Source organism: Episyrphus balteatus, chromosome 3 (genome assembly GCF_945859705.1).
Source record: "Episyrphus balteatus chromosome 3, idEpiBalt1.1, whole genome shotgun sequence".
Lineage (NCBI taxonomy): Eukaryota > Metazoa > Arthropoda > Insecta > Diptera > Syrphidae > Episyrphus > Episyrphus balteatus.
The window spans coordinates 93,203,735-93,221,343 of NC_079136.1; the positions used below are offsets into that span (position 1 = coordinate 93,203,735).

General features: G+C 40.1%; 1 protein-coding gene across 1 annotated transcript; it reads right to left on the reverse strand.

Moving 5' to 3' along the window:
* Window positions 1-420: 420 nt before the first annotated feature.
* LOC129915927 (uncharacterized) lies at window positions 421-5,972 on the reverse strand. Its single transcript, XM_055995635.1, has 2 exons — window positions 5,506-5,972; window positions 421-1,541 (listed from the first exon to the last, which is right to left on the reverse strand). The coding sequence occupies exons 1-2, from the start codon at window positions 5,842-5,844 to the stop codon at window positions 891-893; spliced, it is 990 nt and encodes a 329-aa protein (XP_055851610.1). The 5' UTR covers window positions 5,845-5,972; the 3' UTR covers window positions 421-890.
* Window positions 5,973-17,609: the final 11,637 nt, after the last annotated feature.

The following is a 17,609-nucleotide window of genomic DNA, read 5'->3' on the forward strand; positions in this document are numbered from 1 at the left end:
ATTTGAAAGCAAAAATTGAAGTAAATAAACTTGAATATTAATATTTCAATAGTTTTAAGAAAGAAATGCCGCTAAACCTTTAAAATAAAATTATTTAATTGTGTTTTCTAGCAACAATGTAAAAACTGACTTAGGCCACTTTAAAAACTAAGCGTACAAATATTCATCCGCAGCTATGCTTATTATTATTTGAGGCTATGAGAAGAATAGTGGCGTAAGCCACAAAAAGGAAGTTTTGAGCTACGAGTGATTTAAGATACAGGGTTTTTTGAGTGCCATCTAGTTCTGAGTGTATCTAGCTACATAAATCTATTTTTGTAATAAAGTAGATATATTAAGAGACCAAGTTTTTATGAAAAACTCATTTTTGAAAAAAAAAAAAAACGGTTACGCCACTATTGCTCTCATAGCCTCATTTATATAAGCGTTTTTCCCTATTTACTTTCTCAATTCAAACCAGGGTGTTACATAAATTGCGAAACGAAATTTTTCCAACGCTTCCCAGAATAGAAATTCTCTTCTTGATTTCAACACTCAAAATCGGTAACATTTAAATACATAAACGTTAAACCAAATTTCCAAGTGGAAAAGCAAACATTTTTTATTTGATTATCACCAAGGCACCAATACCAATATAAAATTTCAGAATTGAGTGAAAGCGATTCAAACTGTTTTATTGGTTTTCAGAATGAGTGAAACCAATCGTGTTTTTTTCTGTAACTTTTTCTATTCTGATTCATGTATTTTTTTTTCTAAGGTGACTGGCCTATTTTAACCCTTAAACTCACAATTTATTTTGTAGATTTTTTTTTTATTTTAAAATTACATTATAGATAATATAATCTAAGCCGTGTTTTATTTTTCTCGTGATCCAGATCAGATTATTTTTTTTAGCAGAAACCACCTGATGGTATATTATTCTCAGACCCATCTTCAATTGAAAATTCTTCTTTGATATCCTCATCCCCTCTAGGAGTTGATACAAGTGAAATACTTTCCTCTTGATATTCCCCCTGTCGATTATCCACTAAAAAGTTTGTTTCACCTGTTCTTCCGAATTCAGAGTGACTTGTATCATAAACGATTTCATAGCGACTTTGTTCATGGGCTATTCGTTCCTCGCACAACAATTGCTGTATTTTGGTTTGTACATTTAAAGCTTGCACAAGGGGCAAAGAGCTCAATTGCATAGCAATATTCATCCCGAAATGATAAAATTCCCCCGATTGAGGTTGGGAGATATTACTTGTCTCGGCTCTCTCCGGAGGATAGACAGAATCATTCCTTTGCATTAATCTAGATGGAATTTGTCTCTGTGGTTGCAGATGTTGCCTGAGATGTGTTGGATGTTGATGATGAGGTTCGCGTTCAGGTGCATGAATATGAGGTATCTGATGCTGATGCGCAGCCGGATTGTCATTTGTCATTCTATACGCTGGAGGTGCTTGTTGTAAGTTTGGATACACAGCCTCAGATTCATGCGGTGGAACATCATTCTGGGTATTGAATGCATGCCGAGCATGAGGATTCTCAACAGTTAACTAAATATAATTGAAATCATTGCAAATCAGATTCAAATTTAAATACACTGCCGGCTGGTCAGAAGAATAGTTTCACCTTATAAACAGAAAGGGATAGCTTTTTTCTCTTAAGAAAAGCTTTACAAAAACGCTTTCGAGAATGCACTTTCAAAGCATGTCTTTTTTCCTAACTATAAATTAGAAAGGGGTAGTTGTAACGGTAAATGTATATCCTGTTTTGGAATGTTTCTAAAAACAAGGCTTATTTTTAACGGGCAATAGAATACGTTCACCCACCAAAGTAAGTTTGGGTTCAAAATAACTTAGATTAGAGTGCGGATTTTTTGGTGGAGTAAAGTGGGGTGTATTTAAACATGTTTTAAGGGAAATTGAGACAGTGCAAGAGCTTTAGTTTCGAAGAAAAATAAAAATCAAGTTGTAGAACGACCAAAATTTAGATGTGTGTGTAAAATCGAGAAGAAATAAAAAATCGTAAAACCTAGTTAGCAGTTCTATAATAAAAATATGATACCAGGGAAAAAGAGCATACAAATTAAAAGAAAAATTTTTCCCTGCAAGTACTCTTAGTCTTTGAACTGTAGAAAGATTGATGAGAAGTGCCTAAACCTACATCGCATGCAAACTTAATAGGAAACTCCGTTAAAACCTCAAAGAATCGAAAAAATGTTGAACTTCGAAAATTGTCACACGAGTTAAAAAAGAGTAGGTATTGCAGCGTGTGTGTTCTTTCCGAGGAATTAAATAAAATTTGTGTATTATTGAAGTCTTAAATCATTTATAATTTGATTTAGGAAGGGACGAACTGCTTTTGCAGTCATTAGGTCGAAGTAATGATTAGTCGATATTCCATATTTTGATATGCAAGCTCACTCTCAAAATGACTTTTTCAAAGTTCAGTGATTTATTCGGACCGTTTAGGTAGACTTTTCCGCAGAATAAAGAGGTATTGACACCGCCAGAACAGTGTAATAGTCTTTCTACTCTGCGGACCTTTAAGTTGTTGGTAAAGGTTGGAAAAGGTTGGAAATGTTTTGTTCGTGTATTCTATGAGTGTAGATAATAATTTTTGAATAAAATATAATCGAAAAATCCAATAAAAGAATCCTGAAGATTAATTGATTGTTTGTTATTTGGGGTATAAGATGCGACCTAAAAGATCTATTGTGCCCCCCTTTTAAGCTGTGTTTCTTCTATTTCATTACAGAATCTACATGTTGCACTTTGCTAGGCCCAAAATGTTTAGGTGTCTTCTTATTTTACAGTGGCCCGTAACAAGACCAGTAATTAACCTGAGGCTCTCCCTACTTAGACTGATACATGATTTGATACGTTCTTGGTTGTAGTTCCCGAGGAGCATTTTCGCTTGTCTCAGTTTTGGTAGTTCTGCCCAGTTTCTTTTTCTGCTACTCTCCTCGTCTAGTTTTATTTTATTTTTAATAGCATTTTCTCCTATTCCGCAATACGGTGCGTTTTTGCTAAAGAGTCCACCTCCTCGTTCTCCTGGACACCAACGTCCCCAGGTACCCAGTGGAGTGTCATGGTATAAAAAGAGAAGGTATGATCATTAGAAAAAACTCTGCATCGAGAACTGTCAAAACTCAAAAATGGCTACTTAAGGTTTTGACAGCTGCCCATTGAAATTGTTGTTGTAAACAAATTTGTCTTGGAAATTGTTGCTTTGGACTTTGGCAAATTAAACGTCAAAACCTTATTACCCCATTTTGTAAGATGGCGGCTCTAATGATCATACCTTGTCTTTTTATACCATGGTGGAGTGTGACTTTGTTTATTTTGCCAAGTTCGTTAAATTTACTTTATACTCTAATACTAGCTTGGAGTTGATTTCGTAGGATTTAATTAATTATTTCTGCACATTTTACAATGGCATTTACCTCGGCTTGAAAGATACTTGGGGATTGACCCATTGGTACGGATAGTTCGGTACTAGGCCCAAAGACGCCTGCCCCTGTACCTTCCCCTGTTCTCGACCCGCCTGTATACCATTTGATGGTATTTTTTTGTTTGATTAGTTGATAGATTCACCTACCCAATCTATATACATATATTGTATATTGTAGTTTTTCACAAAGTTATATTTTGTAACATCTCTTGGAAAGTCAAGGAAGTTTTCTTCTGAGGCTCTGGACACGAATTCTCTTTCTCTTTTGCCTATGCATTTTCCAGCCCCAGTTCCTTCCTTGGCAAATCTCATGATAGCTCCCTTAGCAGCACTTCCAGTAACTATCTGGAGTGGAGTAAGGTTAAGAATAACCTCCATTGTTGCTGTAGGGCATGTTCTTATAGCCCCGGTGATGCAGACACATGCGAGTCTTTGCACTTTATCTAGTGATTTCCTAGTTGTTGCAAGATCGGTTCTTTTGTGCCAAACCACCGCACCATAGATAATTATAGGTCTTACCTCCATGGTGTACATTAGACTGATTCAAAAAAAAATTATTTTTTTTTGTTCAAAGCATTGTTGAAAATATTGTTGGAAATGACGAAAAAAAAATACTGTAAAAGTTTGAGCCCTTAAAGTTAACATTTAGTACCGCCGCATCGCAAATTTCTATTTCCCATACGATTTGTATGGGAAAGATTGTGTATTTGTGTTTAGAATTTTTTATCTTTTTAATGGGTCATCAAAAAGGCTAGATTTAATCATTTTCTTTTATAAAATTGTCCGCTCTACAAAAAAGATCTTATTAATTTTTTTGATTTACCCCCGCGTTTCGAAGTTATTTAACTTTAATATATAAAAAGTAATTTTTTCTCATTTTTTTCCGATTTTTTGACGAAATTATTAGGTTTTTTCAAAAAATTTGGCAAAATTTTCGAATATTTGTATTCCATGTTGTGTTTTGGTTTCACAGATAATTTTATATAACTCTCAAACCCCTAATACTACCATTTTAGATTTCTTCAATAAATTCGAATTATTCATTTTTTCAACTAAAAATTATTTTAATTAGTTTTTCGCGTCCGTTTTTTTTTAATTTCATGAATGCAATTTTGTAGAGCGTTCAATTTTATACAAGAAAATGATTAAGTCTAGCCTTTTTGATGACCCATTAAAAAGATAAAAAATTCTAAACACAAATACACAATCTTTCCCATACAAATCGTATGGGAAATAGAAATTTGCGATGCGGCGGTACTAAATGTTAACTTTAAGGGTTGAAACTTTTACAGTATTTTTTTTTCGTCATTTCCAACAATATTTTCAACAATGCTTTGAACAAAAGAAAAAAAAAAATTTTTTGAATCAGTCTAGTGTACATCCATCGTAGGATGTATGGTTTGCAGCCCAATGAAATGCTTGCTAATGTTTTGCATATCATTAAGGATTTCGTAGCTTTATCAGTGATTATTTCAAAGTCTTTGTTCCAGAGGAGTTTATTGTCTAGTGTGATACCTAGATATTTAGTCTCCTTCTGTGTTTCTATTACTTCTCCAGCTAACCTTATAATTTTCATACGGGGAAGAAGTCTTTTTTTGGTAAATGGTATAATTGTTGGCCTGAAGAAAGCAAACTTAAATTATATGAAAAAGTTTTTCTAACCGAATCCTAATGGAGTTTTTGAGATAGTTGTTAAATAAAAGGGTTTTTTTTCAATATAAATGGAGTAAAATAAAATCAATCTTATCGATAGAAACTATTTTACATTAACAATTGAGTCGTTTTGGTTTATTTTCCCAAATAAGACAAGTGAACCTATTCTATTGATCGATGAAAAAAGGTTTTTTTTGGGAGCATTGCAATAAATTGTATAAATTTATTGTTTTAATAGTTTTGAGACCGCTTTTTTTAAATAAATAAGTCAGATATCTTTGAATATAGTACATAAATCATTAAAAAGTGGTTTCCTTCGGTTTTTGTAAGTGTAAAATTTAATTCTAGGTATGTAGCTATATCGTTTATAAGGTGAACCTATTCTATTGACCGGCAGTGTAAAAGTCTTACCGCACAATTTACTCTTAGAATTCCTTCGGGATTATTTAAGAATGAATCAGCTAAATTGTACCAACGTAATTTCGGTTTGTAGACCTCATAAGCATGTCTTGCTGTCATTGCAGATCTTCTGACTTTTGTTCTCTCGGAAGCGTATGTGTCGCGGAAGGATTTAATCTTTTGTTTGACTTCTAGTATGCTGGATAAACCCATAGCATCTCTTATGCGCATATAAGCTTCGTTTCTTTTGGATTTTATTCGGTAATACTTGTGGTTGGAGCGCCACAAACATTCACTTCTCTTGTAAAGTTCAAGAAACTTGAATATATCGTTTTCAGTGTAACGACCCATATTGGAACGATGCTGATTTTAATAGTTTCTTTAAGAAAATTAATCAGTTTAAGTACGTAATAGAAATTAAAATAAATATGGTATTAAAACAAGAACAAAAACATAAGTGGTACTTATTATTTGTGTACGTCTCATGTCGAATTCCTTTCAATTGAAAAATCGAATTTTCGGCGATCTCGAAGCGAATTTTTTCTGAAAATCATGTTCCATAGAAAAAAAATTCGCCTCAAACGAAGCAGAATTCGAATTTTTTTTAATCCCTCTTTTTTGAGAGATTTACACGGATTTGCACACACACTTGGAACATTTGACATTTCTCAAACGTCAAGCTGAAAGTTTTCTTCGTATTGTTTGTTTATTTGAGAACACCAACTTCAAATAAAGAGTAAATTTTAATTGAATATCGTATTTTTATTGCGGAAAAATATGAAATAAATAAAAAAAAAACAATGTGCGATCAAAATATATTTTTTCCTGGCATAGTTCTTGTGAAAAAGTCAAATTACTGTGACTTTTCTTCTCGTAATTGTCGTCAGAAAATTTTTTCTCTGTAAAACCACAGCATACGGCCAAAATAATAACCTTCTACTTCATCTTCACTCAGATCTTAATAATAACTGCAATTTCCCTTTGATTCTGATTAAAATAAATCTATATTACCGAAGAAAATAAATAAAATTATTGATCAAAGGAATCTCTGGTTTTATATTGCAGAAATTGTTTTGGTTTCAGCTTGACGTTCGTGTAAAAATTGTTGTCAAATGACACACATACAATCGCAAAAAGAATTCGGTCTGTTTTCATGTTCCTTTTTAACACCAAAAATTCGATTTTTTGAGGCGATTCAAAAAATTGAAAGGAATTCGACATCAGCTCTTTGTTGTGCTATTTCTTTCACTAGCACTAGCACAGCTGAACTTTGCCATCAGCTGGAAGTGCATTCAGCACTAAATTGAAACAAAATTGAAACTTAAGCTGGAAACAGAATTTATGTTTGATAGTTTTTAGGATTTATTCTAAGTGCCTGGCTACACGGTTATTTTTCAATCGCCTAAGCAGTGAGTTTGTAGGCAAGAGGGATGAGGTGTGAAGAGGGAAGATACTCACGAAGGGAACTGAATTTTCTGAGGGCAGTACAGTTCCATTGCTAAATTTTTCCTCTTTTTGACGTTTGTTCCTAAGAAAATGTAAAAGTGGAACGTGATTGGGCACAACAGTGTGATGTAGCCACCGCATGTGATTTTTCAATCGATTGCAAAATCACTGTGTAGCCAGGCACTAAGGCACTATTCACATGAGCACGCCCAACGAACGACGAATGATGAAAAGATTTTATACACGTTTCAAGCCCTATTTCCTCACAAATTCTCAACAAATCAATACAAATATAGTTCATATTTGATTTTATGATGCATTCATTCACTTTTTAATATAAAATGTTAATAAATTTGAGAAAACAAATTTATTCGTCACGAAAACAATTCTAGTTGGTACCAACTGTCAGACTGAATTCGGGTTCCACACAATCCACATTCCCAACGAACAAAATGTTCGCGAGTTCTTAACCAACCTCAAAGATCATTCTTGTTTTGATTCTTTTGGTGAACGGTCTCAAATTAAAACTTCATTGGCGACAAATTAAAAACTCTCATGTGAAAGAAATGTCAAAATCAACGAATTTTCGTTCATTCGTTCTGCTTAAGTTGGTCAGCACGTTCAACATACATTCCAAAATCATGTCCCGGACATGTCCCGGACGTGTCCCGGACTATCCCGGACATGTCCCGGACGTGTCCCGGACATGTACCGGACATGTCCCGGACGTGTCCCGGACATGTACCGGACATGTCCCGGACGTGTCCCGGACATGTACCGGACATATCCCGGACATGTCCCGGACATGTTTCGGACATATCCCGGACGTGTCCCGGATATGTCCCGGACGTGCCCCGGACATGTCCCGGACATGTCCCCGACATATACCGGACATGTCCCTCACATGTCCCGGACATGTCCCGGACGTGTCCCGGACATGTCCCGGACGTGTCCCGGACATGTCACGGACGTGTCCCGGACATGTCCCGGACGTGTCCCGGACGTGTCCCGGACATGTCCCGGACGTGTCCCGGACATGTCCCGGACGTGTTCCGGACATGTGAGGGACATGTCCGGTATATGTCGGGGACATGTCCCGGACGTGTCCCGGACATGTCCCGGACGTGTCCCGGACATGTCCCTTACGTGTCCCGGACATGTCCCGGACATGTCCCGGACATGTTTCGGACATATCCCGGACGTGTCCCGGACATGTCACGGACGTTTCCCGGATATGTCCCGGACGTGTCCCGGACATGTCCCCGACATATACCGGACATGTCCCTCACATGTCCCGGACGTGTCCCGGACGTGTCCCGGACGTGTCCCGGACATATCCCGGACGTGTCCCGGACATGTCCCGGACGTGTCCCGGACATGTCCCGGACGTGTCCCGGACATGTCCCAGACGTGTCCCGGACATGTCCCTTACGTGTCACGGACATGTCCCGTACATGTACCAGACATATCCCGGACTTGTCCCGGACGTGTCGGACATATCCCGGACGTGTCCCGGACATGTCACGGACGTGTCCCGGATATGTCCCGGACGTGTCCCGGACATGTCCCCGAAATATACCGGACATGTCCCTCACATGTCCCGGACATGTCCCGGACGTGTCCCGGACGTGTCACGGACACGTCCCAGAAGTGTCCTGGACATGTCCCGGACGTGTCCCAGACACGTCCCGGTAGTGTCCCGGACACGTCCCGGTAGTGTCATGGACATGTCCCGGACGTGTCCCGGACATATCCCGGACATGTCCCGGACATATCCCGGACGTGTCCCGGACATGTCCCGGAAGTGTCCCGGACATTTCCCGGACGTGTTCAAGAAATGTCCCGGACGTGTCCCGGACATGACCCGGACGTGTCCCGGACATGACCCGGACGTGTCCCGGACATGTCCCGGACATGTCCCGGACGTTTCCCGGACATGTACCGGACATGTCCCGGACATGTACCGGACGTGTCGCGGACATGTCCCGAACGTGTCCCGGACATGTCCCGGACGTGTCCCGGACATGTCCCGGACATGTACCGGACATATACCGGACATGTACCGGACTTGTCTCGGACATGTACCGGACTTGTCTCGGACAGGTTCCGGACATGTCCCAGATGTGTCCCGGACATGTCCCGGACGTGTCCCAGACATGTCCCGGACGTGTCCCGGACATGTACCGGACATGTCCCGGACATGTACCGGACATGTCCTGGACGTGTCCGGACATGTACCGGACATGTCCCGGACATGTCCCGGACGTTTTCGGACATGTACCGGACATGTCCCGGACATGTACCGGACATGTCCGAACATGTGCCGGACATGTCCCGGACGTGTCCCGGACGTGTCCCGGACATGTACCGGACATGTCCCGGACGTGTCCCGGACATGTACCGGACATGTCCCGGACGTGTCCCGGACTTGTACCGGAAATGTCCGGACATGTCCCGGACATGTCCCGGACGTGTCCGGACATGTACCGGACATGTACCGGACATGTCCCGGACATGTACCGGACGTAACTCGGACATATCCCGGAAAAGTCCCATACATGTCCCGGACGTGTCCGGACACGTACCGGACATGTCTCGGACATGTACCGGACTTGTCTCGGACAGGTTCCGGACATGTCCCAGATGTGTCCCGGACATGTCCCGGACGTGTCCCAGACATGTACCGGACGTGTCCCGGACATGTACCGGACATGTCCCGGACATGTACCGGACATGTCCTGGACGTGTCCGGACATGTACCGGACATGTCCCGGACATGTCCCGGACGTTTTCGGACATGTACCGGACATGTCCCGGACATGTACCGGACATGTCCGAACATGTGCCGGACATGTCCCGGACGTGTCCCGGACGTGTCCCGGACATGTACCGGACATGTCCCGGACGTGTCCCGGACATGTACCGGACATGTCCCGGACGTGTCCCGGACTTGTACCGGAAATGTCCGGACATGTCCCGGACATGTCCCGGACGTGTCCGGACATGTACCGGACATGTACCGGACATGTCCCGGACATGTACCGGACGTAACTCGGACATATCCCGGAAAAGTCCCATACATGTCCCGGACGTGTCCGGACACGTACCGGACATGTCTCGGACGTGTCCGGACATGTACCGGACATGTCCCGGTCGTGTCATGGACATGTCCAGGACGTTTCCCGGACAAGTCCGCGACATGTAACGGACATGTCCCGGACATGTACCGGACAAGTCCCGGACAAGTCCCGGACATGTCCCGGACAAGTCCCGTACATGTAACGGACATGTCCCGGACATGTACCGGACATGTACCGGACATGTCCCGGACGTGTCCGGACATGTACCGGACATGTTCCGGACAAGTCCCGGACATGTAACGGACATGTCCCGGACATGTACCGGACATGTCCCGGACGTGTCCGGACATGTCCCGGACGTGTCCGGACATGTACCGGGCATGTTTTGGACATGTCCCGGACGTGTCCCGGACATATCCCGGACATGTCCCGGACATGTCCCGGACGTGTCCCGGACATGTCCCGGAAGTGTCCCGGACATGTCCCGGACGTGTCCCGGACATGTCTCGGACGTGTCCAGGACATGTCCCGGACGTGTCCCGGACAAGTCCGGACATGTAACGGACATGTCCCGGACATGTACTGGACATGCACGTGTCCCGGACATGTCCCGGACGTGTCCCGGACATGTCCCGGACGTGTATCGGACATGTACCGGACATGTCCTGAACATGTGCCGGACATGTCCCGAACGTGTCCCGGACATGTCCCGGACATGTCCCGGACGTGTCCCGAACATGTCCCGGACGTGTCCCAGACATGTACCGGATATGTACCGGACATGTCCCGGACATGTCGCGGACGTGTCCCGGACATGTACCGGACATGTCCCGGACATGTACCGGACATGTCCCGGACATGTACCGGACATGTCCCGGACATGTACCGGACATGTCCGGGACACGTGGGGGATATGTCTGGGACACGTCCGGGATTCATTTTTATTTTTTTGATCTGAAATTATATATATTATTCCATTTGTTTTAAGTATATATATTAATAATAATTTTATAAGTATATAATTTTTTTACCACACCCAGGAATCGAACTTCGTATCTGCTTGGCTGCAGTCCGCCACTCTACCCACTCGGCCATCCTATTATATTCATCAATGAAGTCAAAAACTTAATCAGTTCAAATAGCAGAAATGTCAAAACAAAAAATGTCCGAGCTAAATAATTCAATGCCAAAACCAAAAAGTGTCCCAACTAGATTATTCAATATCAAAACCAAAAATCAAGTACTAAACTTGGTAATTTCTGTAACGCTTCTATAAATTCATTAAGTAGGCTTTTCCGAAAATTAGCTTTTTTCGTTTAAGTTTCTTTAACAGTATTTAAACAACTTATTAGAAGTTGTTAAACAAGTTCGAACTTGTATAAGCAATTAAATTCTGAAGCAAGCTCAATACAAGCTGTAGCAGCAGTACATGCGAGATCTCAATTTATAGAAGCTGTTGTACTAGTTGGGCAATTTATGTGTAGACTCTGATATGTCCTATATTATATTAGCTATTACACGAAGACGCAAGAGGTGCTACTCTCTTTTTTCGAGTTTTCTATTGAAAATCATGCTGTGAGGCGCATACTACTACCCGATGTCTCTTTTTCTTCACTCAAATTTGACGTTTTTCTGACGTGGTAGTTTACTACTAGTAGATGTTTTGGTTAATCTAGTACTATCATCTACTCATGCTCTTCTTCCCGAGTAGATACGATTTGTATTGAATTCATTGAAAGTGCGTTTCATTGACAATCGCTAGTAAACTACTAGTAGTACTTTGCCACCTCCCAAAGGAACAAAGCTAATATGAAACATATACAAAGTATCCATGTGCACTCCCACTCCACCACCCAGCAAACGCAGAACTACAGAAAAAACCGGTGAAATATGTACGTAAAAGAAGTACTTCTTTTCCACTGAAAAAAGATAGCAGCTCGGGAAAAAACTCAGTTATATACCTTCTGTATATAAGAATACGTGAAGCAACTATCTCTTTCTTGCATGCAAGATGAAATAAATTTCCCCTCCATTAATAGTACAGACAAATGTACTTCAAAAGTGCATCAGCGAAGCACTTCTGGAAGTGGTTCTGATGTACATTTTCCAGTACTTTTTTACCTACAGAAAAAGCACTGAAACTTGTACTTTTAAAGTACCTACTTATTTGGAGCACTTTCATGGGTTTATATCCGTACTGCTAAAATCCATATTTTAATTTCATCTGAAAATAAAAAAATCTTCAAAACAAACAAACAATTCTTTTAAACAACTATTATTTAATATTTTATTGGAAAAACACAAAATAGTTTTTTTTTTTTGAAAACAAAATACATAAAAAAAAGATCCTTGGGCACGCGACTGTGGCAGGGAAAGTTGAGAAAAATGAAAAAGAAAAAAATACTCTGCAGTCTGCACTTTGGTGGTAGTTTTTGTATCTTGTTTTGATTTTTTTTTTCTAAATGCTCAAGGCTGAAGCTGCTGTAAACTCAGTCAATGATGTCTGGAATTGATCGCCACTAAAAGACAGAAAAATCAACAACTTTATAATTTATCAATTTTATAATCAGCATACCTTATTATTTTCCAAATCAATTGGTGGTTGTTTTTGTATCATTTTTGTATTAGTTTTTTTTCTAAATGCACAAGGCTGAGGCTGTGCATTTTGATGGTGGAAATAAATTTTTGTGGCGTGCCGAAGAATTTGTGTGGTAGATATTGTTTAGATAAAATAGTTTTCACAAATAACACTCAACACTGAGAAGATTATATTATTATTATATATATTATATTATATTAGATTATATTAATTGTTTTTATTTTTATTCTTCAAATGGAGCAGCGAAAAATTTTTTTGATGTTGCTGTGGCTGTGGCTATCAAGGTTTTACTGGTTTCACTAGAAAATATAAAATGTAGGAAAAGTCAAATCAAACGCGAGCCGCCATTACAAAAGAGACAAAACTTTGTACATTGCATACATTGTGAGGAGCTTTTTGTCATAGGCTGGGGTATACTCGTCGGATCCAGGGTTTAACTAAAGAAGCAACAAACTTTAGCTTTTGAGGTTCACTTTATTTGTTTCCTTTTTATATTCAGTGTTTTACAATGTTTTTACAAAGGTTTTATGTTTTACAATATTTATGTTTTACAATATTTCATTTTAGAATCTTAACATTATACAATTTCCTTAATACAATTTTAATCCATATACATTATATAATTCAAGTTCATAAACTTAATCCTAGTTTTGACTGAGGTAGCAGTGTCCACTATAAATTACAGTCTGAGATAGCAGACGTCACTATAAAAACTACAGTCTGAGATAGCAGACGTTACTATAAACTACAGTCTGAGATAGCAGACGTCACTATAAATTACAATCTGAGATAGCAGACGTCACTATAAATTACAATCTGAGATAGCAGACGTCACTATAGATTACAATCTGAGATAGCAGACGTCACTATAAAAACTACAGTCTGAGATAGCAGACGTCACTATAGATTACAATCTGAGATAGCAGACGTCACTATAAATTACAATCTGAGATAGCAGACGTCACTATAGATTACAATCTGAGATAGCAGACGTCACTATAGATTACAATCTGAGATAGCAGACGTCACTATAAACTACAGTCTGAGATAGCAGACGTCACTATAAATTACAATCTGAGATAGCAGACGTCACTATGAATTACAATCTGAGATAGCAGACGTCACTATAAACTACAATCTGAGATAGCAGACGTCACTATAAACTACAGTCTGAGATAGCAGACGTCACTAATTTTAGAACCTGGTAATCCACTTCTGGAACCTAGTTCTTTCAAAAAGCGGAGAAGCACTCTGTACACCTGATTGGTACTTTTCCAACTCAAGCACGACTCAAGCACGACTCGATTTGTACTGGATTTTATCCGGTGTCTTATGTTTATTTTTGTAGTAACTGGATGTGAATTGTAAGACACAGAAAAAATCCACCACAATGTTTTGTTTCACTTTGAGTTTCTCTTATGTTGTTGGTCTTTTGTTATCTGTATACTGTTGTTGTAATGCGGTCGTCCACATCACACAGGCTTATCAGTATGACTCACGTGATGTATGGAGTATGTGGTGTAGGCTTATGTAATGTCTCATTACACTCCCCTCCTTCTTTCAGAGACGAGAACCTTCTCGTCCTTGAAACAATAAATGCTTTTGTAGGTGGTAAAATGGGGCATTATCCAACGTTGTCCCTCGGTGCTACCCGCAAATGGCGCGGTAGATTTATCAGTCTGGTGTTTTTGGCCTAAGCCATCCCTCGATGTCCATCGGAGCTACCCGCAAGAGGCGCGGTAGGATGATGATTCTGGGAATAGGGGTTATGGACCCGTCCAGCGATGTCCATCGGTGCTACCCGCAAGAAGCGCGGTAGTGATGTAGCTGGTTCGGCTATATGTTACTAATTATAATTGTAAACTTAAAATCTAATTAATAATTTTTTTTTTCATTAATTTTTATGATATAATATTATTTATATTTTTATACAAGCGGAAATATTCTTATATTCTAAAGTACTTCATAATAATAATTCATTTAACTTAAACTAAATATTTCAGTCTTTGCCTTCTTCTTTTTCTTCCAATTTTTTTGTGATCTTAAATTGCAAAAATATTCCGTATTAGAAGAGTGTAATCTTTCAATAATCTCTTTGGTTGATATATTTATCTCTGGGGCTTTGTTACTAAGCAAAGAGATTCCTGTCAGTTTCAATTCAATTATAGACTGCTGCAATATGTCCATGCCAATGATGGCGTCTTCGGCTAATTCTTTCAGGAAAGTCACTTTACCGTGAATTCTCATTTTGCCTATATCAAATCTTATATTATAATTTTCTTCGGTGGTAACATGATCTCCATTGGCAAGTTGAACCTCGACCTGCTCATGTTGGACTATTATTTTAAGGCTCTGCAACTTCTCTCGAATTCCTAGCCCGATAAACGAATTGGTTGCACCAGTGTCGATGAGGGCTTTGAAGGTCTGTCCTGCTATATTAATCGGAACAAAGTATCTGGGATCTTTCAAAGGTTCCGGAACGGAAAGTGCAGGTACAGATGAGTCTTCTTGTTTAGTCGGCATACTGGGACAATAGATTTGCTCTACATCTTCGGATTCACCTGCAGGATTCTTCTTCGGTTTTTGGTATCGAATCTTCTTTAAGTAACGTGTTAGCCATCGATTATGATGTTTGGCTAATGAGCAAGGCTGGATAATGGATCTAAACCTTCGAAGAAAAGGTTCTTGACAAACAGGAACAAGTGTCGATATATGATGCTGGTTGTTTTCTGGTACGTTTCTTGGATTATGTCCTGTTGCTCTTAACTCGGTCATTGGCGTGGTTCGTCGAGTGTTTCTGTTTTGATGACATAGACAGTTTTTGGTCATTCGACCGTCTTCTCCACAGTAGGAACAAAAGAGTCGAGGACAGCTGGTGCAGTTTTGCTTCTGGTGACCTAGTTGTTTGCAACGCCAGCAATGCGTGCTTCTGTCATAAGCAACTAGGCTAATTAAACTTTTGATAGGTGGCTGCAAGTTCGTTGTCAAAAATTGGCATTTATTTCTGGAGAGCGAATGGAGAAGACTCGGGGTCGGAACTGATCGTGGGTTTCTCCATTGAGGTGCTTGGACATAGGTGCCAACAACTGGTCTCTGACTTCGTTCTTCTGACCAAACAAACTCAAGTTCTTCTGCCAGTTCTGTTAATTCTTGGAGTGTTTCGAAGTCTCTACGCCGGATGTGTAGCCTATACTCTGTCCTTAGACTATCGTAGATTCGGTCCACATTTTCTGCTATTTTCATTTTGGGGTGTTGTCGGATAAGGTATTCTATACTTCGTATGAACTCCTTGACAGTTTCCCGTTGCCCTTGCCTCTTTCGCATTATTTCATCCTCTAGTTTATGGACAAAACGGGTGGGCAGAAAATAGCGGAGGAATGATTGTCTGAACTCTTCCCAGGTCTGGAACTGGTCCCTGTGTATGCGTAGCCGTTCAAGGGCTGTACCACGAAAAATGTCTGGTAGAGTTTTAAGAATCTGGTCTGATGGGAGTGAGTAACATGCTATCAATTCTTCGATGCGCTCCAAAAATTCTAGAGCTTTTCCTGATGCATCAAATCGTAATCCCCATTTACGTACGATATTCATTACTTCCGCATCTCTGTTAATCCGGGTATATGGCTGACTGGATGCATTCAGCATTTGATCACTGTGTTCGATGGTTCGATGATTGAGTGCTTCTAGGTCCTCTTGAACACCGGTGTCAGCAGGCCTTGGAGTATTCGGTGGAGGTGTCTCATCATCCTCTTGGCTTTTCTGTGATAATTCTTCACAAAGACTGTGTGATAGACGGCTGGTACGGGAACTCCTAATGAAAGCACTGAATCGCTGCCTTAGGATGGCTACGGTACCAATGGTGTCTAAGTTGTTGGCAGCCATCTTCTCGATAAGCTCTGGTTTTCTCAACAGGTAAATTCCTCCAATGCATTGATCCATTTGTTCATCGGTTTTCTCCATGACGGAGGGATCTTGGTCGGAGTCTCTTTGGTCTTGGTAGTTTCCGTTTGTTATTTTCGGTGGCATATTTTCGTTTTGCTAAATAAAATTTTCGGCTGAACGGAGTATTATTGACGGAAGGCTTAGCCTTACTGGTATACGGGAGCGTTTGGAACGTTCAATGAACTTGTTCTTGCTGGTCGGGTTTCTGGTCTGGTTACTGGACTGGTTACTGGACTGGTTTCGGGTCTGGTTGCTGGATTCGGTAGAAAACGGTGACTAGTTATTAAAACTGGAACTGGTTATTAACGGAAGGCTTCGCCTTATTGGTAAACTGGAACGTCTGGAACGTTTTGTCAGGTTGGACATCAATGAGCGATGATTCTTCAAGAACGGTCGGTCGGTCGGTGAAGGAACAGGTGAATCAACCTCAATGAAGTCCCTGCTCGGGCGCCATTTTGTGAGGAGCTTTTTGTCATAGGCTGGGGTATACTCGTCGGATCCAGGGTTTAACTAAAGAAGCAACAAACTTTAGCTTTTGAGGTTCACTTTATTTGTTTCCTTTTTATATTAAGTGTTTTACAATGTTTTTACAAAGGTTTTATGTTTTACAATATTTATGTTTTACAATATTTCATTTTAGAATCTTAACATTATACAATTTCCTTAATACAATTTTAATCCATATACATTATATAATTCAAGTTCATAAACTTAATCCTAGTTTTGACTGAGGTAGCAGTGTCCACTATAAATTACAGTCTGAGATAGCAGACGTCACTATAAACTACAGTCTGAGATAGCAGACGTTACTATAAACTACAGTCTGAGATAGCAGACGTCACTATAAATTACAATCTGAGATAGCAGACGTCACTATAAATTACAATCTGAGATAGCAGACGTCACTATAGATTACAATCTGAGATAGCAGACGTCACTATAAAAACTACAGTCTGAGATAGCAGACGTCACTATAGATTACAATCTGAGATAGCAGACGTCACTATAAATTACAATCTGAGATAGCAGACGTCACTATAGATTACAATCTG

Coding starts and splice junctions, on each gene's coding strand:
- LOC129915927 (XM_055995635.1), bottom strand. CDS start 5,844: ATGGGTCGTTACACTGAAAACGATATATTCAAGTTTCTTGAACTTTAC. Junction 1,542..5,505: donor TTCTAAGAGTAAATTGTGCG/GTAAGACTTTTA, acceptor AATTATATTTAG/TTAACTGTTGAGAATCCTCA.